Source organism: Rhinolophus sinicus, chromosome 16, assembly GCF_057876585.1.
Source record: "Rhinolophus sinicus isolate RSI-liver-muscle chromosome 16, RSI-T2T, whole genome shotgun sequence".
Lineage (NCBI taxonomy): Eukaryota > Metazoa > Chordata > Mammalia > Chiroptera > Rhinolophidae > Rhinolophus > Rhinolophus sinicus.
Window position 1 is genome coordinate 18,565,414 of NC_142516.1, and position 27,762 is coordinate 18,593,175.

General features: G+C 45.9%; 1 protein-coding gene across 3 annotated transcripts in view; it reads right to left on the reverse strand.

The window, feature by feature from the left end:
- RGS3 (regulator of G protein signaling 3) overlaps positions 1-21,437 on the reverse strand; it is a 112,151-nt gene extending 90,714 nt beyond the window's left edge. Inside the window, exons 1-5 of one of the 3 annotated variants that reach the window (XM_074330858.2) lie at positions 21,335-21,437; positions 9,378-9,428; positions 7,332-7,390; positions 6,942-7,036; positions 5,852-5,920 (exon numbers count right to left, since the gene is read on the reverse strand). In XM_074330858.2, coding sequence (XP_074186959.2) covers positions 5,852-5,920; positions 6,942-7,036; positions 7,332-7,390; positions 9,378-9,428; positions 21,335-21,437 — 377 coding nt within the window. Of the gene's footprint in view, positions 1-5,851; positions 5,921-6,941; positions 7,037-7,331; positions 7,391-9,377; positions 9,429-19,670; positions 20,687-21,334 lie in introns of those variants that run through there. The other 2 variants (XM_074330857.2, XM_074330860.2) reach the window with 2 other exon arrangements.
- Between the last annotated feature and the right edge of the window lie 6,325 nt (positions 21,438-27,762).

Sequence of the window (27,762 nt, forward strand, 5' to 3'; positions counted from 1 at the left end):
AGACGCTGACCTGAGCTGCCATTCCAGAAAAGCCTCCTCAAGACTTTGCCAAAGTCTCCATCGCCGATTTAATTGTGTTTGTCAACACATTCGAGAGCAAGCCGGCTGGTATCTAGGTGCCCACACTGCCTTGCTATACACTTTTTTCCACACCGGTTATGGCTGCAACTTTCTAGGTCTCCAGGCATGATGCTTTAGCTGTAATAAAGGCAGCCTCTCCCAGCTCCTCAGTAAGTAGAATTTTCATTCCTCAGTACTTAAAGAATGTTCAACAGTTAATACCTCTCATGAGCCTTACTTCCTGCTAAGGAGCCTCCAATGATTTTAGGATAATTCAGGCCAAGTAAATTGTCACAATTGATGTCCATAAGCGGGACCCTCTCTCTGTTTCTTCAATTAGCTACTTCCTAAGCCTGCCTTTGAAAAATCTTTGGAGGAAGAAAGACTTCTTTTACATGCAACCTGAGTACACGCAATATACAGGCCAGCTTATAACCTTGGGAACTAGCCCTCCCCCTGGGGAATGCCTGATATTTCCCTAGGCACAAAGTCTCAGGGGCCAGGCCTTGGTTACTTCTGAATGCCAAACCCTGAGCTCAGTGCTTGGTGCACTCAGTGAAGGCTTGACAAATGGATGAATCCATCATGCCCACAGTTGGCAGGCACTGGGCAAGGAGCCCCAGCATTAAGGAAACAAGACAAACATGCAGGAATTTAAATAGCAGTTCAAGACAGCAATACAAGCGATGTCAGTAGACAAGGCGAGATTGACAGGTGAACAGGACAGGCAACAAATGCTAAAAGCTGGGGGAAGCAAGAGGCACTTTAGGGCCAAGACGTTTTGAGAAAGCCCAAAAAGTTAAGCTAGAGAGAACGCGAGGAAGAGCATTTCAGGCAGAGGGAACAGCCAGTAGAAAGGCTCAGAGGTAAGACTTCATGGGGAAAAGTACTTGGCTCAGTTTACTTTTGAGCATAAGGTAGGAGACCCACTGCAAAATGACAAGGTATTATTTTGAGGGAATGCACTTTAATTCTTTCTGTCAGGGGCCTTAAACCACTCCTCTTACAGGGTTACTCAACTTCATGTCAATTTATTTTTAATTTGATGGCTTAAATTGAACATATTTTTCCATTCATTTTTTTTTTTCTTTCCTTAGGTTCAGTTGCCATCTCTGGTCACAAACTTTCTAACATCACGGCATTGTACTTGGCACTGAGGTCCTGTTTATAAAATAGATTATAGGAGACAGTACACTGAGAGCACCCAAGACAGTGCATGACACACAGCAAGCAGAATATCCATAAACGTAGGTATTGGTAGTATAAAATAATTATGTTCTTGAAACACATATGTGTGTTATTATTTTTTAACTTGGTACATAACACTACAATTCTAAGATTGTTCTCTGGCCACAAGTTCTGAAAATGCTATGACTGACACTAAAAGCTTCAGTTTAGCTTTCACTATAATCATCAAACAAAACTTTAAAATAGCTCAGTTCCATAGTCACTATTAAGAAATTACTGTTAATTTTTAAACATGATAATGGCATTGTGGTTTTTTTAAAGCTATATATAGAGATGTTATCTGGGATTTGCTTTAAAATAATCCACTGGAGGAGGGGAAAGTGGTTGGGGGCAAAGATGAAATAAGATTAGCCATACATCGATAATTGATGAAGCTGGGCTATGAGTACATGAGGATTTATTATACACCAGGGGTGCCAAAAAAATGTCTACAAGTGCACACTTTGGTCAACGTTGCTCAAGCAGTAGTTTACCGCAATCAGAAGTATCTGGATGCTGCTGATAACCACTTTGACCACCTCTTGTAATTGCAGAAGTCAAACATGACTTGTATTCATCTTTTGTTATCGGTATGTATTATTACAATTTTAATACAGTTTTTTCCTTCCTTAAAATGTGTATACATTTTTTGACACCCTCCATATGTGCTCCCTTTCCATATATTTGAAAATGTCTATAATTTCTTAGAAACTCATAGAACCTGAAAGCTGAAAGGAACCTTAGAGATCAGTACATTTTACAGATGGGGACACTGAGGCCCAGAGCAGGGAAGGGACTTACCCACGGTCTCTCAGAGAGTTACAGTTAAGCCAAAACCTACTGCTCGGAGCCCTGTTCTCCTCGGCTCCCACTGGGGTCACCAGGATGAGTTGAAATCATCCAGCCCTTCCCCAGAAATTTTTTGCCGATCCTCTTGTTTCCCTAATACAAGTTTATAGCCATCACTGGAAGGATCGTGAGAATTCATGAAACAGGGGCTTCCTTTTTATCTCCTATCAGTTTCAAAATGTAACTGCCACATATTCAGCTGGATGACTTATATAAAACTACAATTATAAATGCTATGGGAAGTAGCCTGAGGCCTGAAGAACACGTGTACTGACACAGAGAGAATATGGCACTGAAGTCATTTATCACCTGTGTGAGACGGTCAAGTGTACTATGTGACTACGAGTACACAAGTTTGGTGCCAGACTGCCTGGATTTGCACATTGTTTTCACTGCATACTGCTGTGTCATCTTGGGCAAGTTACTTAACCTCTCTGTGCCTGTTTCCTCACCTGTAAAAGAGCAGCAATAGTAATACCAACCTTATATGGTGTTGTGAGGATTAAATTAGATAATGCATGGAATATGCTTAATGTCCATGCATAGTGGACATTAAGTGCTTAATAAATGTGAGCTGTTATATGACCCCAGGCAAGTACCCGAGCCTTCATAAAGCCTCCATTCCCTCTTCTCTGAAGAGAGGGACAATAATAATTCCTACCTCTCAGGGTAGTTATGAGAATTAACTGAGATAATGTATGTAAAGTGCTTGGCACGGAGAAGAGTTCAATAAATGTTTGTTTCCTTCCTTCCGTAATTGTCTTTCATGTTGATAAGTTGAATGTCCGTCTTTCAGAGAAGCACAATTTGATTTGAGAGCGTTGATCAGGGCAGAAGTTTCCTGCAACTGCTCCGTCGGCCTCCGCCAGCTCAGAGGCTTGTCAGAGATAATGGATCGACGCTGCGCCCCCTACTGGCTGAGCTAGTGTCCGCGGTGCTGGCCACTTATGCAGGGCCCTCTGTTCCGAAAGCAGGCCTGTCAGAGCCTGCTCTGTCCCTCTTGAGCTTTGGGTTGGGACTGTGACCACGAGTTCGGCTGTGTTTTGTTTAATAAGGAATCTCACTTTCCCAAAATAGGCAACAAGTGGAGACACTCACTGCCTCTGTCACACTGCCTCCCGGGGCGCTGACTCACTCTCCCTGGCCTCACTTTCTTTTTGAAAAACCCTGAACTGCACCACTGGCTTCTTCTGCAGCAGCTCTCTCCAGCTCGCTCTGGTCTGGAAGTGGAGGGAGCGGCAGCTCCCAGTTTGGTGTCTGCCTCCAGCACCTGCTGCACTCCCTGCCTCCACCCAGTGGGCTGGCCAGATGTTTCTCTGACACTCTGGCTCTTTCAGGGCTTTCCCTTCAAGACAGTATTCTGAGCCTTGGTCCTTGGCACTCACCTGACCAGATTTCACCTACCACCTTGCTGGTCATGGCTCCCACACCCCTACCGTGGGCACAGGCCTCTCTCTCCCCTGAGCTCCAGGTCGCCCTCCTCACAGCTCTCCCCTGGCTGCGCTCCGGGTACCTCCATCTCACAGTACCCAAAGCGGGTTCCCCTTCCCCTCCCCGACACTCTGGCTTTGTGGGGGACACCACCCGATACCCAGGAGTCATCTTTGACTTCTCCCGCTACTCTCACAGCCAAATCACTGCTAAGTACTTCTGATTTAACCTCCTAACTGTGTCCTGGATCTCTTTCCCTCCTCTCTATCCCTAAATCACCTCTCCACAGATCACCAAGTCTCCCAGCTCCTCCCCAACCTTCCAAACACCTACCAGGATGATAGGTCTAGAAAACACATCTGTCATTGCCTTGCTCAACACCCTTCAGCATCTCCCTACTGCCAGATTGCCCAACACCAAGTTGGCTGCATGATATTCACCCTGAGAATGTGTGTGAATGCAGATTCCTAGGCCTTGCCCATGAAAATTCAGATGTGGCACCTGGGAACTTGTGTTGCTCACAGCATCCCAGGTGATTCTGAGGTACATCCAGGATTGAGAACCACTGGCCCTTAGGAGAAAACCCACAGTCCAAAGAAAACCTACAGAATCATCAGACTGAGTTTATGCCAACTTCTTCCTCTTCTCTCTAGCCAGTCCCTACTTTGCACTTGACCCTCCAGCAACACCAGTAAGTTTGCAGTTCCCACCCCATTCCTGCCCTGCCCTGCCCTGCCCAGCTTTCTTCACGATACTGGCTCTTTCTTCTGTCCTTTTACCTGCACATCCAAGAGGCAACACAGTGGACCCTGGGGTCTAACTGCCTGGCTCTACCGTTCACTGGCTGTGTGACCTTGGGCAAGTTATTCTTCTTAGCTTCAGTCTCCTCCTCTGAAAACTTAAGACAAAAACATGCTCCTCTTCGAGTTGTTTTAAGAATTGAATGAGAGGCTGTACTGTTAACCCCTGGCTTGTGGTCAACACCAGCTAAATGGCTGCTCCTGTTATCAGTGTGATGGCCTCCCCCTCACCCACACCCCCAAGTCTCTATCAGTGATCCTCTCGAGAGCAGGATGGTCTCTGATTGATCCCATGTGTCCCCAGCACTTACAATAATGTTGCCAAATTGATACCCTGGAAATGGCAGCCCAATGAATGAGGTATACAGAACCATAAGCACCATTCCATGATTAAAAAGTAGATGCTCTGCTTCATTATGAAGGTTGAATAAGGCTCAACTTTAAAAGCATGCTAGCTATAAAATTAGGGTACTAAAAAGCTTTCAACGCAAAAATATTTTCTGGGCCTAAGAAGGTGAGTTGAGCTGATTTGCATTCACCTCGACCCTTTTTCAGTCACCATTTCGTCTATGATGGCTTGACGCATGTTACTGGCCACAGGGTCTCCCCAGATTTCTTGGGCTGCACCAGGTAAAGGAGCCCCTGCTGCTCACAGGTGGCATGGCCATCAGCCATGTGCTCTCACCCCCGCGGGGTAGCAGTGAATCCTCACCCTCACCTACCTAGCTCTCCTCCTCTGCTCTGTACAAAACGCCATGACTAATGACCACAGCTGACCTCCAAGTGTTCCGGGCTGCCTGCAAGATCAGCCTGTTTGGATTTTCCCACACAAAACTTCTGCGCCTCTTAAACTGGCCTCCTCATGTCAGCCTGAGCCCACCAGGCATATTCCTGCCCCCAGCTCATGCTACGCCCCTGCCTGGAATGCCCTTTCCAATCTCTGTCCTTGTCTTATTCTCAATCTCTGCCCCATGTTGAAAATCCCCTTTCTACACGAAGGATTCCTTGATCACCTCAGCCCACAATGAACTCTCCCTTCTCCCACACTTACTGTCCTATTACTAATTTCATTCCGTATTCATTGAACCAATATTCACTAAACATCTGTGCGCTAGGCACTGGGTACAGTGGTGACTACGAGAGAAAAGGGCCCACTTTCCACGAAGCTTCTACTCCTATGGGATTGCGCCTGTGCGTTATGACTAACATTTGTCTCCATTCAGTATCTCGAGTCCCTTGAAAGCAGAATCCACATGGACGCTGCCCAACACGTGTCTTACTGATACCAAGGGCACAGCGAACACTCCTTGATAACACAATGCTTGGCATCAGTGGGAGTGGTGGGGACTCAGGAGGTGGCAAATTTAGCGTTGCCACTACTGCTAATTTGTCCAACAAGCACTAACTGAGCCCCTGCTGGCTTCCTGGCTGCCACCCACAGGCCCAGAGCAAGATCCCTCTGCCAGCTCAGCACGTCCGCTCACCTGGAATCACCTGCCCTATTCCACACAGAGACCAGGAGGCGCTTGTGTTCATCTTCCTCTTGGACAGGACTGCAAAGCAAACCGGACAGTCAGAGCACTCATAGGGCAGAGCTCCAGGCCAGACCTACAGAATGCCACATAATTGCAAAAGGTGGAAAGAACCTAAACATCCAACCTTTAGGAGCTGATCACAAAACTCAAGCACAAATAATGTGGGAGGTAGTAAGTATTGACATACATGAAAGAGTATACATTACATTGCTGAGGACAAAAGGGAGGTTACCATACAATATTACAGAACAATTCCGTTTTTTATACACACACACACACACACACACACACACACACACACACACATTCAAAGATCTGAAAAGAAATAAACCAAGGCATATCAGTGAGCAATAGAGCTAAGGGTGTTTTCTCTTTTCTTCTTCTACATATCTATATTTTCCATTCCTCTACAATAAGCAAAATTATCTTGTAGAGTTTGAAAAACAACAAAATAGTATTAATTTTCCACTAATAGGAAAATACAAAATGTCCATTGCCTTCCCATTGGCCCCAGAGTCCAAGGAGGGAGGAAAGAAATAATAACAACAGTAACAACCACAGCAGCTGACATTTGGTGTTACTCTGTCTCCTTACATCTCAGCTCTCTCAGGTTGGCACTATTATTAGCCCTATTTACAAATAAGGAAGCCAGGGCTCAGAGAGGTTAGCAAGTTTTAAAAGGGGGAGGGGGAACCGGGTGGGGAGGCAAAACATCTCTCGGCTTGGAAAATTCCTTCTGCTAAAGGAGATTGCTTGGCCCAAGGCACAGTGGGAAATTGCCTACTCTTCAGGGACTGCCAGCCTCAGGCTGGGCATTTTAGTTATGAGAACAAGCCAAGTGAGGCCTTATCACTGTGGACCTCACTGCTGGGCCGGGTGCCAGGGATGCAAGGACACAAGTGAATGAGAAAACAAAGACACCCTTTAGAAGTCACTGTTTTTCTGCTTAGATCTAGTTCTAGATTTGGCAAACAGAGCTGTTTCCAGATAAACACTCCTTCCCTCTCCTCTCCAGGGCCCGGCTGCACCAGACTCTTACAAGAAGAAGTGCTCATGGAAGACTGGGTCTCTGCAGTCTGGAATGGTCTGCGTCTTCTGATGGCGTAGTCGATTATCTTCAGGGCTCAAAGATATCTTGAAGTGGAGAAAAGTAAGCATTAGCTAACCGCTCGTGGCTATGTAGCTACCCAAGCCCGGAGCACATCTCCAAAGTGAAGGCTTCCCAGGTATCCTTCACACCAGCTTCTGCAGAGGACAGGGTGGCATCCACAGTCAGATGCTGGGAAAGCATGAGGAGCCCCAGGCCACTGGAGTCAGATGCCAGGACAGGGCCCCATAGTGGGTGGCACCAAGAAGGGGTTCGGTGACATGGCCCCTCACCACCCCCCACCCCACCCATACCCACCCCCACCTCCAGCTCATCTCGTACCTTCACATAGGAGTCACAGATGCCAGGCTCTTTGCTCATCAGGCCTTTGCCTTCAATGACTAAACAGAGAATTAAAATGTTGGGGTGGGTGGGTGGGAAAGATTATTACCAGGCCCTTAATCTGCATAACCACCATTGGATAGTAACGCGCTCTGGTCTACTCCACTCCCACCATCTCCCAGCAGCACCCTCACTGAGGCATTAGAAGGTGTGTTCAATCCCCCGAATCTTACAGCTGGAAGGAAACATAACATTTATTGAGTCCAACCCCTCATCTAATGGGGAAGATGGGGCTATGATGGGGGGGGGGGGGCGGGACTGGGGCAAAGACAGGAAGAAACTTATCCAAAGTCACAAAGCAAGGGGATGACAGAGCTAGGTTTATATCCACGTCTCTTGTCTCCCAGGCCAGTGTTCTTTCCTCCACACAAGACTTCCTCCCGGGAATGGAGGGGCCAGGCCGGAGAACGTGCCCTGCACAGTGACCTGTGCTGCAGCTGACAGGCAGTAGAGCACAGCAGGCAAAGCTGGGGCCCAGAGGCAGACAGACACAGCATGAATCCCAGCCACTGACTGGCCAGGTGAGCCAGGGCAAGCGCCTCACCTCCCTGAGACTGAATCTGCCATTTTTGTAAGTGAGTTTATGAAAATAATACCCACTTCACAGGGTGGTTGTGCTGATCAAATGAGGTACTGTGTGTAACGTGGTTAGTACGGAGCCTGGTAAATATGTCACTGCTCAACCAAAGTTTGTTAAAGAAAAGAATAATAAACAAAGGCAAGGGATCGGTGGCGGTGGGCTGCAGGTCTGGCCATGAAAGCAAGCGTGGCCCATTTGCCTGAGAGCTGCAGAAATCAGACAGCAGACCTGACAGAAGCTGAGCCTCTTCTCTATTTTCTTTCATGTCCAGTTTGATAGAGCCCTGGGGTTTGGCTTGGACGGAGCTCTGTAGTCTGAGGCATAAGGCCTGGGGAGCCAAAGGAGAGAGGGGAACAGGCTGGACGGGATGAAGCCCTGAGACTGGGCTGAAGCCAAACCAAACTGTGCAGGACAAATGGAGCACTGAGGCCAACATGAGCGCTGCAAAAACTGTTTGCACAGCTGGAGTCGGGCTCTGGCGGGCAAAGAACCCCGTTCTGTTGGTCCTTGGGAACTTCACCTTGGGCCCCCCAAGGCCAGGACCGGAGGACCCCAGGCGCCTGCTGGTCTACGCTGCCTGGTATCCTAGTTACTGTTCCTGTGTGCCTGCTTCCCCTCGAGGGCGTGGGCCCGGAGGGCAGGATCCGGTCCTGGTGAGCCCGGGGGTCTCCCTGGCTCTCAGGAGGTGCACCCCCATTCTGGTGAGGAGAAAGACCCGGGATAAACCAGGGGAACACAATGTAGTCAGGGCTGTGTGAGGACATGGGGGAAGAAACAAACAGCACATGCAGGTAGATCAGGGAGTGATTCCTGGAGGGAAAACATGAGGCAGAAGGAGCCTTCCTTCCTGAGTCTTAATGATGATGAAGGCAGGCGTAGTTCTTGCAAATCAGAGGGAGGGAGGGCTATTTTTCAGAAGGAGTTCAAAAAGAAGGCAGGCTATTCCAGATACAAGGAACAGAGGATGCAAAGGCACAGAGGCATGAGCAAGCATGACACCTGCAAGGGGCGGGAGGTGCACGTAACTGGACAGAATGGGGGTGAAGGGTGCCTTTAGCAGCAATAGCCAAGGAGCCTAGAGAGATAGGCCTTCTAGGCTGAATTGAAGAGTTCAGGCAGCAGGAACCATAACAAAGGCTCAATAACTATTTGTGTGCTGAATGGGAGGGTGAACAAATGGATAAATGGATAGGTGGACTCCATCGCATCAAGAACAGGACCAGGGAAAGGTCCCTAGTAAGAGTCCCAAGTGAATACACTCTTTTTTTTCTCAATGGACACGTGGCAGGACACTATACCAAGATGAGAAAAGAAGCCTTGGCCCATGTAACATCCCCTCCACCGCCAGGTGGGAGGCTGAGTGGCCCCCCCTGCCCCTGCTGGGCCTGGCACACAGCCATACTCACTGTGCAGCAGCAGAACCCGGTCCTGGGCATCAATCGACAGCTTCAGCTGACCTGAGGAAACAACCACAGAAACAACTGCACCTCGACCCCTTGCTGGATGAAACGTGGAGTAACAGTCACAGGAATGCTCTTTTGTTCATGTGAAGGGATTCAAAGGTTCATTCGGTCTCTGGGTTGGAAGGGAGCTCAGAAGCCATCTAGTTCTGCCTCCTCAACACATCAGAAGTCCCTTCTGCTATACCGCCAGCAGTGGTGCTCCAGCCTAGGCTTACACTCCTCTGGGGATGAGGAGCTCATTACTTTGCAAGGCAACCTAAAACAAAACATCAGCTCATCCTCACAGAAACCCAGTGGACCTCCAGCAAGGACAGAGGAGAGAGAGGACTCCTCTTCCTCAATGAGATGTTGAAAAATCTTGTCAATCCAACAGACTCTTCCTGGAACCTCAAGAAGCCACTGAACTTGATCTTGAACTTGAACTTAAACACACACACTGAGGAGGCAAGGAGGACAGGGCAGGGCCTCCCAGCCTGCAGCGACCCTGCACATCAATTGGAAAGCCCTTGCATCTGCTCCGTCCATGACAACCATGTCGAGCAGTCATCTGCTGCTTCTTGAACACCTCCAACGATGGGGAACTCACTCCCTGAAGTGGGAACCCTTTCATTTTTGAGATAGCTCTGATTGTTCAACGCTCCATCTTTATTGAGTCAAAAGTGGCCTCTCAGTAACTTTTGTTGAGTGGACCTCATTCTGCAGTCTGGGATCTCTCCTCTAGACCAAAGTCTACAGCCCTTCCCACTGCCCCTCATGGCACAGTATGACACGCCTCATCATCCCAATTGTTCACCTCTGGACATGTCCCATGGAACTGGGACTTGTGCTTTGTTGCTGGTTGGAGGAAGGCTAGGCAGGATTTGGAGAACAGAAAGGAGGGAAGCTTCGCAGCAGTCCACCAACCATGTGACCTGGCAAGCACTTGCTCCTCGCACTTCCAGGTGTTTAATCTACAAGCCCAGGCATTCCAGGCTCCAGCAAACCCTGGTCCAGTTCTCCACCCATCAGAAATCCCTGCTGCTCTCCTGCCCAGGACACTGACTTCAGAAGCCCAGGAGACCTGTTCTGGTTCCACATCTGACTGATCTCCCCTTTCACAGCCACAATGTCCAAGGCTGTGAGGTGGAGCTAATAATAGGGGTTATCGCACTCTCTGAGCTGTGTGGGAATCAGATAACGCTGGAGGGTGAGGAGGTCCTTGGATGAAAGATACCAGGAAAATCCATGGTATTATTAGCTCAAGGCCCGAGCAATTACCACTTTGGGGCTCCCTAGAGCTGAGAACCTCCTACAAAAACTGTGCTTGATCCAGTGTGAGATAGGAGAGGGACGACAGAAACAGACAAACAGGGCCAAGCAGCCATGATTGGATCTCATCAACACAAAGACGTCTATGCTTAACATGAAACATTTCTTCTGAAACTTACCAGTGCAGCAACCCCGCACATCAACCAGAAAGCCAGCCCCACTTGGAACACATGTGGTTTCCAAAGCCGTGGGAACCACGGTGCTACACATCACTTATCACCTACCAATGGCCCTTTCCCAGAAATCAGGATGGAGAAACCTCCCAACACAAATGTCCCTAATTCCGTTTGACAAACATCTGCTGGGCCCCTGAGTGAGGAAGGCGAGATCTGAACAGCCTGGTGCCTGCCCTCCGGGAGCTCACAACCCAGGGGCCAGGACAGGGACACAGGCAAGGCGAAGGGTGGAAGTGAAGACTGGCTCAGAAGTCAGGTTAGTCTGCACAGCTCCATGCAGTTCCCCTCCAGCCCTGCCAAGCACATGTCCTTAGGGAGGGCCAGGGTGCCCTATACACTGTTACAGCAGAGGAACCGGACCCAGCAGACCAGGTTCCCGGCCCCAGGTTCCCGGCCTCCAAGCAGCATACCCACCACGACCATGCCTGTCCCGTCCCCCCCACTTAGCCCATTCCAGCAGATGTCTGAGGCCCCTGAAGCCATCTTGCCCTACCTCCTCATTTGGTGGCTGAAACAGTCATGCCCAGTGATGGAAGGTGACTTGCCTGGGGCCCAGAATGACTAGCATAGGCTGAACCAGAACTGAAGACCAGAGCTCGGCCTCAAGTCCAGCACTGTCTCCTGTGCACCAAGCCCGTCTTCTAGAACACTCACGGCCTTCTAGTGTGCACCATTGCATCTGCCCATGCAGCCCCACGGTTCAGGAGCAGAGAGCGCCATCAGGCACAGGACAAGGAACCACAGCTTTGCTTGAGAAGCCAAGAGGTAGCCAAAGAGAGGGCAGGCTCCAAAATATGTCCCCAAGTAGAGAGAAAGAAACCGCCGGAAGGGAAGTCAGCTGAATCCCTGGGGCCTTCAGCTGGTCTAGGTACCAGCTAATCTAGCTCGTCACAAGCCCCCCAAATTTCTGGCCCTGTCAATATCCCCTGTTTCTCCCCAGGCTGAGGGTGTGTCCTGTGAGAGAACCCAGGAATGTTCAGGCTAAAGGGCCTGAAGTCACCCTCATCAGGGTATTCAGGGGCCCGGGGGTGGGGGGCACATCCCCAATGCACACTTGGGGACTGCAACTGGGCACCAACTCTGTCTGCAAAGGGTGATGGTAATGGGTGGCCAGAGACTGCAGGAGTGCACCAGGGAGCCAGAGCCCGGAGGCAAAGGGAAAACAGATGGGGCCCCAGATGGCAGGAAAAATACTGGATGAGAGTGAGCTTCCGGAAGCGCAAAGAAGACAACGAACCCAATTTCTGCTGGGCACAGGACTTGAGGAGTGCAGACTCACTAGGCACTGAGGAGAAAAGGGTACAGAAGCCACCTGAAAAAATTCAACCTGGCAGGCCTTCCTCACTAGAGGACCGTAGGAAGATGAACTCTGCCTCTTAGGACACAGTAAGGAAGAGACATCCTCAGAAAAAGAAGCAAGAAGGTGGGGGCTACACACATTACTGAACTCAGGAGGCAGCAAGATGTATCCTAGAGGGAGCCTTTGCCAACCCGGGGTATGCAGAGAATATATCTACGAGGGGGCTTGCCTGACTAGCATAAAGCAAAAGTCATCTCAAAACCCAATTCATCTCAAAACCCAAAAGTAATCCCCGTTTAAGAACTGTCATGTGTTGAAAGCCACAGGAAGGGGGATAACATCAGGACACATGTACAAAGGAGTTTGGGGTCTAGCCAGCCAGCCACTAACACAGATTTTTCCCTCCATTTGTGGGGACGAGCTGTCCTTCAAGCAGCATGTGCAGAAGGGAAGGAAGGAGCCTAGCCAGCTGCCAGGCACCCACCCCCTCTGTGGTCCCCAGCCGCCTCACCAACACAGCAGCCTGATTAGGGCTCAGAGAGGGTTATGCATGCTTGTCGATTTCACTCTCCGCCCTCAAAGGCAGAAATGGTAGGTAGGCTGCAGGGTGCTGGGGAACTGGGAGCCACATGGCTGTTGGGTTATAGCCCTAGAGAATTTCAAGTGTCTGTTGTTTTGAAGAAGGAAAATCTTGAGGTGCGTGCAGAGAAGCAGCCCTGGCTTTTGATGACGCCTACTGGCAGAAAGAGAGCTGAAGAGCAAAAGGGAGCAGGGAGGGGGCTGCCGTGGCAGGATAAAAATTATGATGGGACAATTCAACCCCTTTCATTTGACTCTCTCCTTCCTGTGAAACCTGATATTACTGTGGTTTCCCAAGCTGCTTTTCCTTCCAGGAATAGATTGTTCTAGCCAGAGATCTGTACCGCAGCTAACATCCTGACTGAACCCCTGTGAGAGCCCCTGAGCAAAAACTGCCCAGCTAAGTCATTCTCAAATTCCTGGCTCACAGAAACAGTGAGATGATAAATGTGTGTTTTCTTAAGCCAACAGAGCTTGGGATAATTTGTTATGAAGCAATATGTAACTAATACAAAGCCATACTGCCTCCACAGTTGGATGACATCAAACTGATCAATTCTGAAGCAATTTTAAAATTGTTAAGAAAATGCAATTTTAAGATAAATCAGTTTTATGACTAAGGAAACAGAAGACCTCCTGTTTTTGAGAACCTCGGGTTTCTTAATACAGACTCTTTTTTTTTTTTAACAGACTTTTGATAGATGCAAACCATACTATTTACTGCTAAACTGCAAAATCTGGAATTGTCCCTCATTAACCCAAGGGCAGCCCAGCACATTCATGAAAATGCTTCACCTGCAGAGCAGTTTTCTTTTACATACATTTGTGTACAATACTATAATATATAAAAATTCCTATTACTCTGCCTTTCATGATTTCCTTCAGATTTTATTGTAATGATTTTTAAGTCATATATAAAGTCATATAATTTTAACTCCAAATTATGAGTTTTCCCCCATATTTTAAGTTACTCAGCATCCTTATCTATTTCATATCATAGACTTTTTCTCCATAGTTAAATAGGTTATTTTATAATGATGAAGGTCTGTTAAGCGCTTGTGTGTAGCTTTAAGACACACACACACACACACACACAATGGAATCAATAATGTATTTTCAATATGTTTTATATCTATGTTATTTTTTTCACTGTCAAATAAAGTTTTCCAGAAGGACAAGATTACTATTGGAAACACAAGAGAGGAAGCATAGAACTCTGAGCAAAGAGTGGCTTGGGGACTCAGTCAGACTTGCTTTGGATCCTGGTTCTCCCACTGACGATCCTTTATCACCACATCTTCAGTTTCTTCATCAGCACCATGGAAAGAATAATAACAACACAGTTCTCAGAGGGCGGTTGCAAAGTTTCAGCTCTCAAAACTAAGTTTTAGTTCCCAGTGTAGCACCTGGCAAAGAGAAGGCACCCCCACTGAATGAGGGAGGGAGGGAAGGAAGAAAAAAACTCAGAAGAATTAGGAAACATATGTAGGGAACTTTTATTTCTGGAATGACAGACTCACTGAGGAAATCTAGCAATGCTAGACAAAATATTTAAAAGCAGCTTCTTGGAGATGTAACAAGATAGAGAGGAATTATAAAGCAGGATCTGGGGGAATGCAGGTCTGCGGAATTAAGTTTAATGTTTTCCTGGGCTAATTTTCTCCTGGGGGTGTTTTCAAGTTCCAGAGAGATGACTGAAAGGCTGAGAGGCTGAGCAGTTTCTCTCTGCCTCTCAGGGCTAGAGGAACAGGAGATGGAGATTAGGGCTACCCAGAAGTGGGGTCCTTCTGAGCCCCTACCTTTTGGGGTAGAACCCTAAAGGGTTGATCCTTAAAAACAGAGTGAACCGTGATCAGACACAGTTCCTCGGGGACTGTAGCTCAACTTCAAACAATCTCAATCTCTAACATTTAATTAATATTATCCCAGCTTGCTAGTGACCTCAAGCACCTAGCAGAAGCCAATAAAGATCTTTGTGAAGGAAGATATCATCCTAGGCCTGAATTAAAAACAAAAAGAACAACTCTGTGCCTACCAATTGTAATAGGCACAGCACACTGAAAACGGAAAGAAACAGAAAGATTGAAAGAAATAGGTTGGAAAAAGTTATGCCAGGCAATTATTAACCGAAAGAAGGCTACGTAGCTATGTTAACGTCAGTATACGTAGAATTAATCTCCACTAAAATAAAATAGAAGACTTCATAACAATAAAAAAAGACTTCATAATAATAAAAGAAGACTTCATTATAATAAAAGTCTCAATTCACCAAAAAAGTAATAATTCTAAATTTGTGTGCTTTTAATATTGCTTCAAAATATATAAAGAACTGACAGAATTATAATGAGAAATAGACAAATTTACAATCATAATAAGAATTTTAACATACCTCTCTGGATAACAGAACAAATGGGGGGGGAAAATCAGCAAGAATATAGACTCAGAAGTGGGGTGCTTCTGAACAGCATAATTAGCAAACTTGACCTAAACCTGATACATACAAAGAACACTACACCCAACCACTGCAGATCTTTCCAAGTACACACAGAACATTTATAAAAACTGTGTGCTGAGCCATCAAAGGACCAACAGGATGCAGAGCATGTATTCTGAGCAAAACGTAAGATAAAGAATAAAACTAGTACCTGGAAATGCCCAATATTTGGAAATTAAGAAATATACGTCTAAATATCCCATGGATACAAGAAGAAATGACTAAAAAACTGGAAAATATTTTGAACTGAATGATAAAAAGAAAAAAAAAAAGCTATGTATCTTCAAATATGAGGCTTCTGAATACTGGCAATGCTCTACTTTTGACCCAAGCGAAAGTTACACTTTGTGATAAATAACTGAACTGCACATTATTTGGGGGGATGCTTTTCTGTATACATGTTATATTTCATAATAAAAAGGATTTCAAAAAGACTATATACAGCAGAATTAGAAAAGTGAACAAAGGGCTATCACTAGGCCAGAAACTGAGAATTTCTGAACGCTCCCAAGCAGATGGACTCCAAAGTACAGAAAAGCCAGTAATTGCTCAGTGCTCTGACCAGTAAATGAGCTCCTGAAAGACAGTTGGATGAGTGTCCCAGCCAAGCCTAGGGGGTGTCTCAGACTCAGCAGCAAGTGAGCCAGGGGCAGTGGGCAGGGGCATCCAGTTCAGGATCTGCCTTCCCACTGCCCCATACACCAAGCAGGTGGCTGGCATCTGTTCCCAAGCCACATTCTCACTACACAAAATGGATTTTTTAAAAACTCTCTGTGGCCTCTAATGAGAGGCACAGAAAAGAGTGGGACAGGATCCCAGTGTACTGCCACAGAAAAACAGAAAGTGCCCAGCAAATGGATGTCATTCTTTAGTCTACTCTGCCTTCATCTTCCTGACTTCCCTCTGGCAAACCAAAGATCCCAGACACTCCTCTAGAGCCTACACACAGAGATGCTCCCCACGGCTTTCACCTTGCAGGTTCATTTGGGAATAACAATTCTAAAAAGAGTGGGGTTGTATCATCCAATGTCCACAGCTATCTGTTACTTGAACATGCCCCTTATTGGGGAGCAAGGGGTTGTGCTCATGTGTGCACACACACATAACACATAAAACACAACTCATACTGTGTAGTACTCTCCCTGAAAGGGATTCTGGTCAAAATAATTTTGTCTCTATAGTTTCAGAGATCCTGGAAATTTAGCCCCCCTTTAAATGTTTGTATTCAGCAATACTTGTATCAGACAAAATAGACTTTAAAACAAAAGCTATAACGAGACAAAGAAGGACATTTCATATACAATAGCCAAGATACAGAAGCAAGCTAAGTGTCCATCAATAGACGATTGGACAAAGAAGAGGTGGTACATATCTACAATGGAATATTACTCAGCCATAAAAAAGAATGAAATCTTACCATTTGCAGAAACACAGATGGACCTAGAAAGTATCATGGTAAGTGAAATGAGTCAGACAGAGAAAGACAAATACCATATGATTTCACTTATATGTGGAATCTAAAACACAAAATAAATGAACAATCAAAACAGGAACAAACTCATAGATACAGAGAACAAACTGATGGTTGCCAGACGGGGCTGGGTAAAAAAGATGAACAGATTAAGAAGTACAAATTGGCACTTACAAAACAGTCATGAGGATGTAAATAAACTGCAGCATAGGGAATACAGTCAAGAAGATTCCAGTACATAAGTGTGGTGCCAGGTGGGTACTAGACTTATCAGGGATCACTTCGTAAGCTGTATAAATGTCTAACCACTCTACTGTACACCTGAAACTAATATAATATTGTCAACTGTAATTGAAACAAAGTAAAAATAATATTAATTAAATAAAAAAACGTTTTAAATGTTTGTGCTCAGGAAACTACCAGCTAGGCAGCACCTTCATCTGGTTCTACCAGGGCAAAGCCCCATGCTGAAGGCCAGGCACCTGCCATGCTGGGGAAAGGCCAGGGAATGGAGGAAAACTTAGCAAAGACCTTCCTGGTGAGAAGTCCATGGCTAACAAAACTGACTCTGAATCTATAGCTTCCAAAACTGACTCTATAGCTTCCAAACCTGCCTGAATCGCTGAAATACTTCCGTGGCTTCTTAAAATTAGATTCTCAGGCTCCGCCCCAGACCTATTAAAACATGATCTCTGGGAGAAGATCCTAGAAATCTGTTTTTAACAGGCTCCCCAGGTGCTTTTGATAATCGGCCAGGCTGGTAACCACTGATATGAATCTTCACTCATGAGCAGACAGGCAAAGATCCCTCCCTGTATGAAGAAAAGTCACCAGACTGGAAGAGGGGTGGCATTTGTCAAAAAAACAGTTAATGAAGGAAACAGGCGAGAACTTTTCCAGTGCCCACCAGTGTCCTCGGGGACACTGAGAGGAGACTGCACACATTAGAGCAGGAGGAGACGTTAGAGCAGGAGTCTCTCTACCCCACCAGGTTCCTGCCGCCCGCTGCACACTCAGGTCAGGCACTGACTGGTTCAAGCAGGCACCTTCCCTGCTACCCATCCGACCCAGCCTTGAGGCCATGGCTGGGCAGGGCATCCATTCCCTGCTGCACTGGACACGCCTCAATTTCCCAGATCTGGCAGGGAGATTCATTCAACAGAAGAAATGTGGACTGGTGCAAGGAAATAGTCACCTCGTACCAGTAAGGAAAAGAAGCAGGTTACAAAACTGTACGTACAATATGATCTGAATTTTGTTTAAATTAGGAGAGAGAGAGAGAGAGAGAGAGAGAGAGAGAGAGAGAGAGAGAGAGACAGAGAGAGACAGAGAGAGAAGTCTGAGGATATAAACCAAAAAATGTTAACAATGGTCTTTTCTGGGGAATCAGATTTCAGATTACAGGTGATTCTTACTTTCTTCTTGTCACTAAGTTTTCAACAATGAATACATCTCACCATGAGAATAAAGAGGAGAAAACAGTGAAACAGTTTTACATTTGAATCAGGAAACAGCTAAGGTAGCAGGGTCTCCAGCTCCCGACACTCATTCTGACCCCTCCAGCCCCACCAACTCATCCCAGACACCTCCTTTGTCTAGTACAGTCCCAAATCCTGGGGGGGTTCACAGGAATTGCCTCTGAGGGTTGGAAGGATTAAATGAGATAATGTAGGTAAGCACGTGGCACAAGGCACGACACACGGTAAGATCTCAATAGTGGTGGCTAGTCAATTACTCTCATTATTATCCTCCACCAACTGGACCAGTAAATTCCAGGATGCCAGACCACAGCCACTTCTGGGAGCCAAGCCACTGCTTTCCCATCACTTCCTGTGCCACTAGAGGAAAAGGCAGGTTGTGAAGAGCCAAGTGTGTCAACAGAGGTAGCCTGAGAATAGGGACCCGGACCCTAGCAAGGGCCTAACTCCCCACGTGCTCTGTCTTTGAAATCTGGGCAAAGTCCAGTTATGTTGCAGTAACTTCCCCAACCTTTATAAAGAAAATTGTATACAAGTTCAAAACAAATGTGCCAGACAGGTCGTCTCAGAGGCTTGAGCTCAGGTACCAACTCCTGTCACTGGCTCACTGGGAGGCCTTCGTCTCTCTGGATCTCAAGTCTTCACAGAGGAAACATAACCCCCTCTCCACAAGGTTTTGCAGAACCAGTGAGAAAAGGAATGGAGACTGTAAAGGGCTGTATTCTAGGACCTGGCTATTAGCTTTACTATGGCTACTTGGAAGGCTGGGTTTGCCTAGAGCCTTGGGGTAGCTGCTACCCAGCTGTTATTTCAGGGAACTCAGTCCTGCTACCTAGGGGCTTGCGAGCAGGAACCCACTGCCCATTCCTTTCAAGTCCCCAGAGCAGCCCTGTGACCCTCCTGAGAGCCTGGTCACTCCTGGAGAAGAGAATTCTCCCATCTCTCTTATAGGTCAGATGTCCACTGGAGCAGTCACACTGCTTCCAAGGTTAGCCCACAAGGAAACAAGGCCACTTGGGCTAACCTGGCACCTGCCCTGTCCCTGCACCAAAGGAAAGAGAACTGAGGAGAGGTTGAGACATAGCAACAAGACCTTGATTTAACCCTGAGCTGCTTGCTAATGGAAAACTCAGCGGTGACAAACCGGGTCTGAAAGATTAACTGGGGCGTGATTATTCCAGCCCAGTGAGGCAGAACCAACTGCACTTGGCACCAGTGGCCAGGGAGCAGGTGGTGCCCAGCAGCTTGCACGGTCTGAGCCTGTGTCCTGAGCCCCACCTGGGCAACCACAGGAGGAAGGGGCCAGAGAAGGTGCCCCCAAACAGAAGGCTCATCTGCTCCCAGCCTCATCTATCACCATGGGGGCGCCCTTTCTGGGCGCTGAGAGCAGGGTGCAGCAGTCCTGGCAGCGGGCCGCAGAGGGCACTTACCAAAGGTGGTGAGGTAGAAGGACAAGCCCGGGTGGGCACGCCGGCTCCCGAGGGAGACGCGGTGCAGGGAGTGCTCCATGGCCGCCCGCTCCGGGCCGGGAGGGTGAGCCTGTAACCCGAAGCGTCTGTGTTGCTCCACAGTAACCGAGGCAGCAGGTTCACCCGCCCCGCACCGGTCTCCCAGGCGGGAGCCGGAGGCCCGGCTGAATCGCGCGTTTGAACAGGCGGGCGCGCCGGGCCCTGATTGGCCCGCGCTGGTTTGAATGGGAAGGTTTCCACCTGACAGAGCAGACGCCGGCCAGAGGCGGAATGGCGCTGGCGCCCCAACTGCGAGGGCAGCCACCGCGGCTAGGACCGCAGTCCTCCCCAAGAGCGCGCAGGACCCGGCGGCCACACCAGGTCTCCTGGCTCCAGGACCGCTCCAGGCTGGAAGTGCCATCCCAACGACAGGCCCGCAGTCCCTGGGCTGCCCATTCAGGCGCGCTTGGCCTGCTCCTCCAGTTCTCCCAGGCTAGCAATTAGCCCGGTTTGTAACATGCTTTGAAGCTCAGACCTGTAATCACCGGACCGGAGCAAAAGCAAAGGAGCACCCTCCTGGCCCAGGGGCTTTGGAAAAGTGTTCTCCACACGGACGCACCCACCCACCAGGCTGCAGCCCCTTCCCAAACCCTGCCCTCTCTATCTCCCTCGTGGGCCCCCTCTTGGATGAGAGAAGCTGGCATAAGTCCAGACCACAGCAGTGTGCTCCAGCCAGCCTCACAGACCCCCATTTGCAGCCTGGTGCCATGGGGCAGGACAGGCCCCCAGCATATGAGGGGACTGAAAAGTACACTATGCAGAGGAGGCAGATGCTTTCAGTCTCCAGAGTCTGGTGCGAGGAGGAGTGGAAGGAAGGTCAGCCCCTGAGCTGCTTTGTCGGCAAACCTTCATGGGACGCCTCCTGGGAGCAGATTCACACCAAGACATCTGCTCTGCAAATCTCTGACTGGTGCCGCTGTGGGAGGGAAAGTTGCTGGTCTTATGTAAGTCTAAAAATGGGAAATGTCTGAAGTTGCCAAATGGATATTTGTGACTCAGTGATCCACTCAAGACAGAGTTGGGGGATGCACTAGAGACAGTGGGGAGAAAAGTTATATGTATTGAGTACCAAGTGAAAGGGGCTGAGCTGGGAAATTTACACACATCATCTCATTAAATATTCACAGTAACCCTAGAAAGCATTAGCCCCAATTTACCAGGGATAAATCTGAACCTCAGGCAGGCAGAGTAGGTAACTTAGCTAAGGTTGGGAGAGCTGAAATCTGAACACAGGCCTGTCTGTCCCAAAGGCTATCCTCCTTCTGTTCCTCCTTGGCGTCCAGACCTGCCCCATTGCCAACAGCAAGTGGAAGTAGCAGACCTGCCTTCTTGAGGCAGGTAAGAAAACTAGATCCCACAGGGCCAGCGGGCCACCAGCAGGGAGCTGAAACTAGAGAAGGTGCCCTGAAGTCAGCAAACTACTGGTCAAGTGCAAATGAGTCACATAAAAGGTAGGTGGATTGTTTGAATCCTGACACTTTGGGAGGCCCTGCTCTGTTTTCCCCCAGCCCCCACACCATGAGCACTGCCCTTAGCAGGGAACAAGCTTACCTCCCTGGCCCCAACCTGGCGGCAGATGGACTTACCTGCATCCTGGACTTGAGTGTGCCTGATCATCTTCCTAGCCGGGGAAGTTTGAGTCCAGGCATCCTTTCTGGCGAGGGAGGTATCCTGGCCCTGCCATTCCATCTATCCAGGGAAAATGGGTCATCTCAGCCTCCAGCCACAGGGTACAGACAGGACACTGAGGCTGGGGGTGCTGTAAGACCTGCAGGAGCAAGATGGGAGCATGGGTAGGCACGGCCTGAGGATGCCCCCTGAGAGGGATGTTCTCTCCCAGGAGGAATTAGGAGGTCCACAGGGAAGGGGAGAGTGATGTGCCCAAGAGGATAGTGGCCCCTTCACAGCTCTGCCAGAGGCCTTGCTCTGCTCTCTAGGGGATACTAGAGAAAATTTCCCATACTAAGGAAAATCACCTTGGACTCAGGAAGCTGAGAGCAACCTGCCAAATGCACCCTCACGAGGGTGGGGCCCAGCAGGAGAGCTGGGCAGAGTTGAGCTATCTGGATGTGGTCTGGGGTAAAAAGACTGAGGACCACACTTCAGCTCACTCAGGACAAAAAGTCCCACTTCACCCCACTCAGGACAAAAGTGCCACTGCCTTGTAAGTTCCCTCCCAGCTCCTGCCCTATTCAGCAGCTAACATATTTAGTTGGGAGACCCCAATGCCACTCTGATCCTGATCCGACTCCTGTAGTGGCACCACTTCCACCACCTTTACCACCAACCATAAGGCCCCTGACTTAGTAGAGCACTGGAAACTTCCTTCTCTTAAAGGAGCAGGTCACTCTTTTCTCAAGTGAAGGAGGACAGAGTGAGTGGGAGCCTGGGCAGTACCATTATAGGAGAGACTGGTCCTACTAATCCATTCTACTGTCCACAGGGGACATCCAGAAGGTGTTGTGGTTATGGCCCTGCTTTCCCCAAGAAGGCAGGGGAGTTTGAGGACCAAGCCCAGCTTTCTGACATGCCCTGAGCACTCCAGCATCCCCTGGCCATTGGCCTCAGTTGCTCTCTTACACCTCACACACACCGCACACACTACACACACATACATACCATAACACTTCCCATGTATAAACACTAACGCTCCACATACACAAATATACCATATACTAGTACATACACACACATAAACATATTACATACATCATATATATATACAAACCCCACACACTATACATGCATCCTAGATACAAGCACATAAACACACACCACACAGACACACACAAAAAAACCCACTTAAATACACTACATACATATACCACATTCAGATACAAAGATCGATTGTAGGCATTTTTTATGACTGACTGTATCTAGAAGAATAAGGACTACCTGGGTTTGGAGGGAAGGGACTAAATGGATTTATTTGGATGCATTTTCACCTAGCTATTAAAGAATCGTAGTTCCTTTAGATATCATCTGGCCCAATAGCCAAATAATTATTGAAAAATAATAATAAAGGGGACGAGGACTACCAACTGTAAATAATATTATAATAATGTAGTACCAGAAAGAAGACAAACAGATCACTGGACTAGAATAGAAAGTTCAAGGAGAAAAACGATTTTATTTAGAATATAAGAAAGATTTTCAAAAGTTTTTAAAGATTCATTTCAAACAGAGGAGGAAAAAGCTAATTAAGATGAAAATCTTAAAAGGAAATAATACAGGGGCGGCCAGTTAGTGCAGTTGGTTAGAGCGCCGTGCTCTTAACAACAAGGTTGCCGTTTCGATCCCCACATGGGCCACTGTGAGCTGCACCCTCCACTATTAGATTGAAACAACTACTTGACTTGGAGTTAATGGGTCCTGGAAAAACACACTTAAATAAATAAAAGTGTTGTTTTTTTTTTAAAAAAAGGAAATAATATAGTTAACGTTTAAATTTATTTTGTTTTACAATAGGCTTCAACAATAAAACCAAAGCCTTGTTCTTTAAATAAATAAATAAATAAATAAATAAATAAATAAATAAATAAAACAGAACTCTGGCAAAACAAAGAAAACTATAAGTAAACAGGTTTAGGAAAGAGAAAGATACCCACAATACAAAGGTAATTCTTTCTATTATAAGAGGAAACCATTGCAATCTTATTTATAAATTTGAAAATCTGAGGAGAAAATGGATGATTTTCTAGAAAGCATTAATTACTAAAATTGATACAAGAGTTTGAAATTTTTAAAAGCTCACTAACCATAGATAAAATAGACAAGGAAATCAAAATTCCCCCTGACAAAATTATAGAAGACCCAGATAGTTTTAGAGGCCAATTCTATAAGACCTTCAAGAAACACAGAATGCCAATGTCATTTAAACTGTTTCAGCACTAGAAAAAAAACTGAAAGACTTTTCAGTGCTAGGTACAAGCCTAGGCAAAGACAACAATCAGACAAGGTTAGCAACAGAAAACTACAGACCAAAGGTCAAAGATAAAAATAAGAGTAGAAATTAATGAAATAGAAAATATACATTGAGAAGATCTATTAAAATTATGACCAAACTGGGCTCACATTCTCCCAGTTTTGACACATTCCTGTTTTTAAGGAAAAGCTAGAAACATATAATTTTTAATATAATATCTCCCAAATTTTTAATATTGGCTATTCAGTAAGAAATTTTAAAATATTATGTAGGCCAAATAAAATAAATTTCTGCGCTATAACGAGATTGAAATCTCTGCTAGAACAATCTGACTTATGAATATAAACACTAAAATCCTAAACATTAGCATATTAAAACCAGCAGTATATTTACAATCAAGTAGTATTCATTCCAGGATTGCAAAGGTGGTTCAAATTTAATGAACCTATTAGTGCAAGGGTTGGCAAAATATGCCTACAAGCCAAATCTGGCCTACTATCTATTTTTGTGCTGCAAGTGAGCTAAGAATGGATTTCATATTTTTAAATGATTGAAAAAAGTCAAAAAAATTAAAAGCTTTTCTATGGCCATAAAAAGTTAAGGTTTTTTTAAATTTAAAAAATGAATTTAAAGTACTTTTTAAATATATGGCCAATATATACAAAGAAATCTTACAAATCAAGTAAGAAAAATATGAATGTACCAAAAAACATGAATAATCATTGCACAAGAGAGGAAAATAAATGACTAATGCATAAAAGACTAGTAACCAAAGAAAGAAAAAATCTGGTCCCACCATTTGCCTTCAGGAAATTCAAGCATTTGTATTTATAGATGAGGTGACTAAGGTTCAAAGTTGTTAAATAAATCAAGTTGCTAAAGTAATAAATAAACTGTGGAGAAATAAGAATCTAGCCAAAAAACCACTATAGAATGTCATCTTTCACATCAACCCTCCTGCTCAGAATAGCTGGGGGCAAACTAATAGGACTGAGCCCTCCGTGGTTACTGACACATTAAAACTCAATTCCACAAATTTCTGCTAAGCTAAGCCCCTGTGCTGTGCTGAACCTTCCACTGAGCACTGGGGATATAGAAGTGAGCAAGATGGAGCTTTCAATCTAGTGAGACACTGGATGAGTGTTACAACAAAGGAAACATGGCAACCTGCACAAACAGATTAACATCTCACTTAGACTGGGGAGATGGGCAGACTGAGATGATAAAGAAGTCAGAGAAGACTTCTCAGAGAAAGTGACCTGAAGGATGATTTAGCCAAGCAAAGGAGGTAAAGGAAGGGTTACAGAGGCATAAAGAACAAAACATGCAAAGGTCAGAATATGAGAAAAGCATTGTACGCTTGAGGAACTGAACAATGGGAAACGTGGCAGGGAACTTAGAGCATGAAGGAGGAAGTAATATGCAAGAAGGTAAACATCATACAGGGCTTCATATATTATTGAAAGGAGCTCAGGCTTAATCCTAAGAGCATAGGGCAGTCATCGGAAGATTTTAAGCAAGATGCCAAAAGGTTTTAATTTACGTTTTAGAAAGATCACTCTGGCTAAAGTCTGAAAACATGGATTGGGATGGAGGAAGGGTTGCATGAAGGTTGGAATCAGAAAGTGTTGTTAGGTGAAGGCTTTTCTTGTAATTCAGATAAAAGATGATAGTGGCCAAACTAATGTAGTAGCAGTAGGGATGGAAAGAGGTACAATCAACAGGACTTGATGATTGATTGGAAGATAAAATGCAAGGAATCCTGGATTGAGAAATTGAATGTCTAGAAGTGCCCTTTACAGAAATGGAAGGGCTGAACTGAGGGGAGACTTGATGAGTTCAACTATGAGCCTGCTAAGGTTGAGTTACCTATGTGCTGTCCACGTGAAAATGTCAAGTGAACTGTTGAATATGCTGGACAGCGGTTCAGGAAAAATACTTAGGCTACAAATTCAGATTTAGGAATTCCCAGTCAAGCCATGGCCATTAATAAGAGAGCCCAAGGAGAATGTTTAATGTGAGAAGAAGACTCACAAGAGAGCCAAGAATACTAACAGAAAAGACAGGCAGAGGAAAAAAGGCTAGAAAGGGAGAAGGAAAGTCAGAGTGTACTAAGAGGGAGATTATAGTCAACGATGTCAAATACCATTGGAGAGGTCAAGTAAGTTAACAACTGAGAAGTGTCCATTGGATTTAGCAACAAGGCAATCACTGTTGACCTTCCATCCCAGAATAAAATGCTGGGAGGCAACAGCTCCACATGAATGAAAATGTACCAAATTCACTCTAAAAGGAAAAATACCCTGGGCTCAAAGCCAGAGAATATTGGGATTCTTGGGTCAGTTTTTTTTTTTCTTTTTTGTCCTAAATTTAACCAGCTGGAATGCTTTGTTAAGCGGTATTTTATTCACCCTTGAAATGCAGGATTTGCCTTTTAAAAGTACGTCTGCAATTCATGTTCAAGTTAGAACACAGTGTCTTGGGGTAGTGGTTCTCCACAGAAGCAGATGCTGGTTGCTGTAAATACCACTGAGAAACTTTCATTTGCCTCAGATGTAGAAGCCTTTGGTGACCTAAGAGAACCAAGTAAAAATTTTAAGATTTCAAGTGAGCTGAGAGGTATTATTTCAAAGTAGAAGAGATGAAAACCTTCACTGCCAAAGGAATATGAAAGAGTAAGTTGAGTTCAAAGATAAAAGCCAAAGACTTGACAAGAGCCAAAATAGAAAAGCAGAGTCCCCTGTCCCTCCTAGAATGGTTCAGTGTCCTTGTACTTATGTTGGAAACCCTTTTAGCCTCTTCAGTAAGCACCTGATAACAAGCAACTTGGATTGGCTTGGCCAAAGGCTCCAGAGGCCCACAAAACATTTTCCAAACTTAAAGAATAACAGAAACTTCTGCCTCCTGCCAAGATGAAGTAACGTCTTAGGACTGAATTCCCTCCAGAAACTGGATTTTCCCTCTCACCTGAAATAATGAAAAGACTGGACAATATATGAAAAGATGTGGGACACCAAGCAACAAAGGACAATGATTCCTGAGAAACAGAAAATCAGCAAGGAGAGCACTACGACTGCCCCCAGCTTATTGCCTGGAGAGCTGTCTGGACAGGAGAGGGTACCCAGGTCAACTCCCTCAGTTGAAAAGTTCAGGAAGCCAAGGCAGCTAGAGTTCACAGGACAGAGTATCAGAGAGGGAAAAGCTGCATAAAGAGAGAGCTCAGGGAACTGCAGAGGGGTTTCCCTCAAATCTTCAGATGAGTGCTGGTAAGCTCAAGGGTGTAAGGAAAGAACCCTGAGGCTGGGGAAAGAACCACCCAAAAGGATTAGAGGGAACAATCTTTGAAGCTCCCACATGATGAGGAATAATTCTTATTCTCTTAAGCCAGAGTAGAAAGACCTAACTCATGGGGCATTGGGTAGGGACTCAGAAGGGTTTTGCCTCAGTTGTGGGGAATAATTAGCCCTAGGCTAAATCATGCTCTGGTTCCATCCATAAAAGCTTAAAAGCAAGACCCAAAAGGACCAAAACATTTATAAGTAAATTAACTGCATCCTAGAACAAGCTCAAAAATATTTATAGGCATACAAAAATATCCAACACCCACAAGGTAAAATTCACAATGTTTGGTATCCAATAAAAAGTTACCAGGCATGTAAAGAAGCAGGAAAATGTGAGCTATAATGAGGAGAAAAATCAATAGAAACCAATCCAGAAATGACACAGACAACAGAATTAGTAGACAACACATTAAAATAGTTATTACAATTGTATTCTGTATGTTCAAGAAGCATTTTAAGAGGATGTTAAGTAGAGACATGGAAGATATATAAAAAGGACAAATTGAACATCTAAAGGTGAAAAATATAACGTCTGAGATAGATAGATAGATAGATAGATAGATAGATAGATAGATAGATAGATAGATAGATAGACAGACAGACAGACAGATAGGGGTTAACAGCAGATTATACACTACAGGAAAGAGAAAAAGATTAGTGAACTTGAAGACACAGCAATAGAAACTATCCAAAATGAAACACAAAGAGAAAAAGGACCCACCCCCATCCCCCAAGAAAGAAAGAAAGA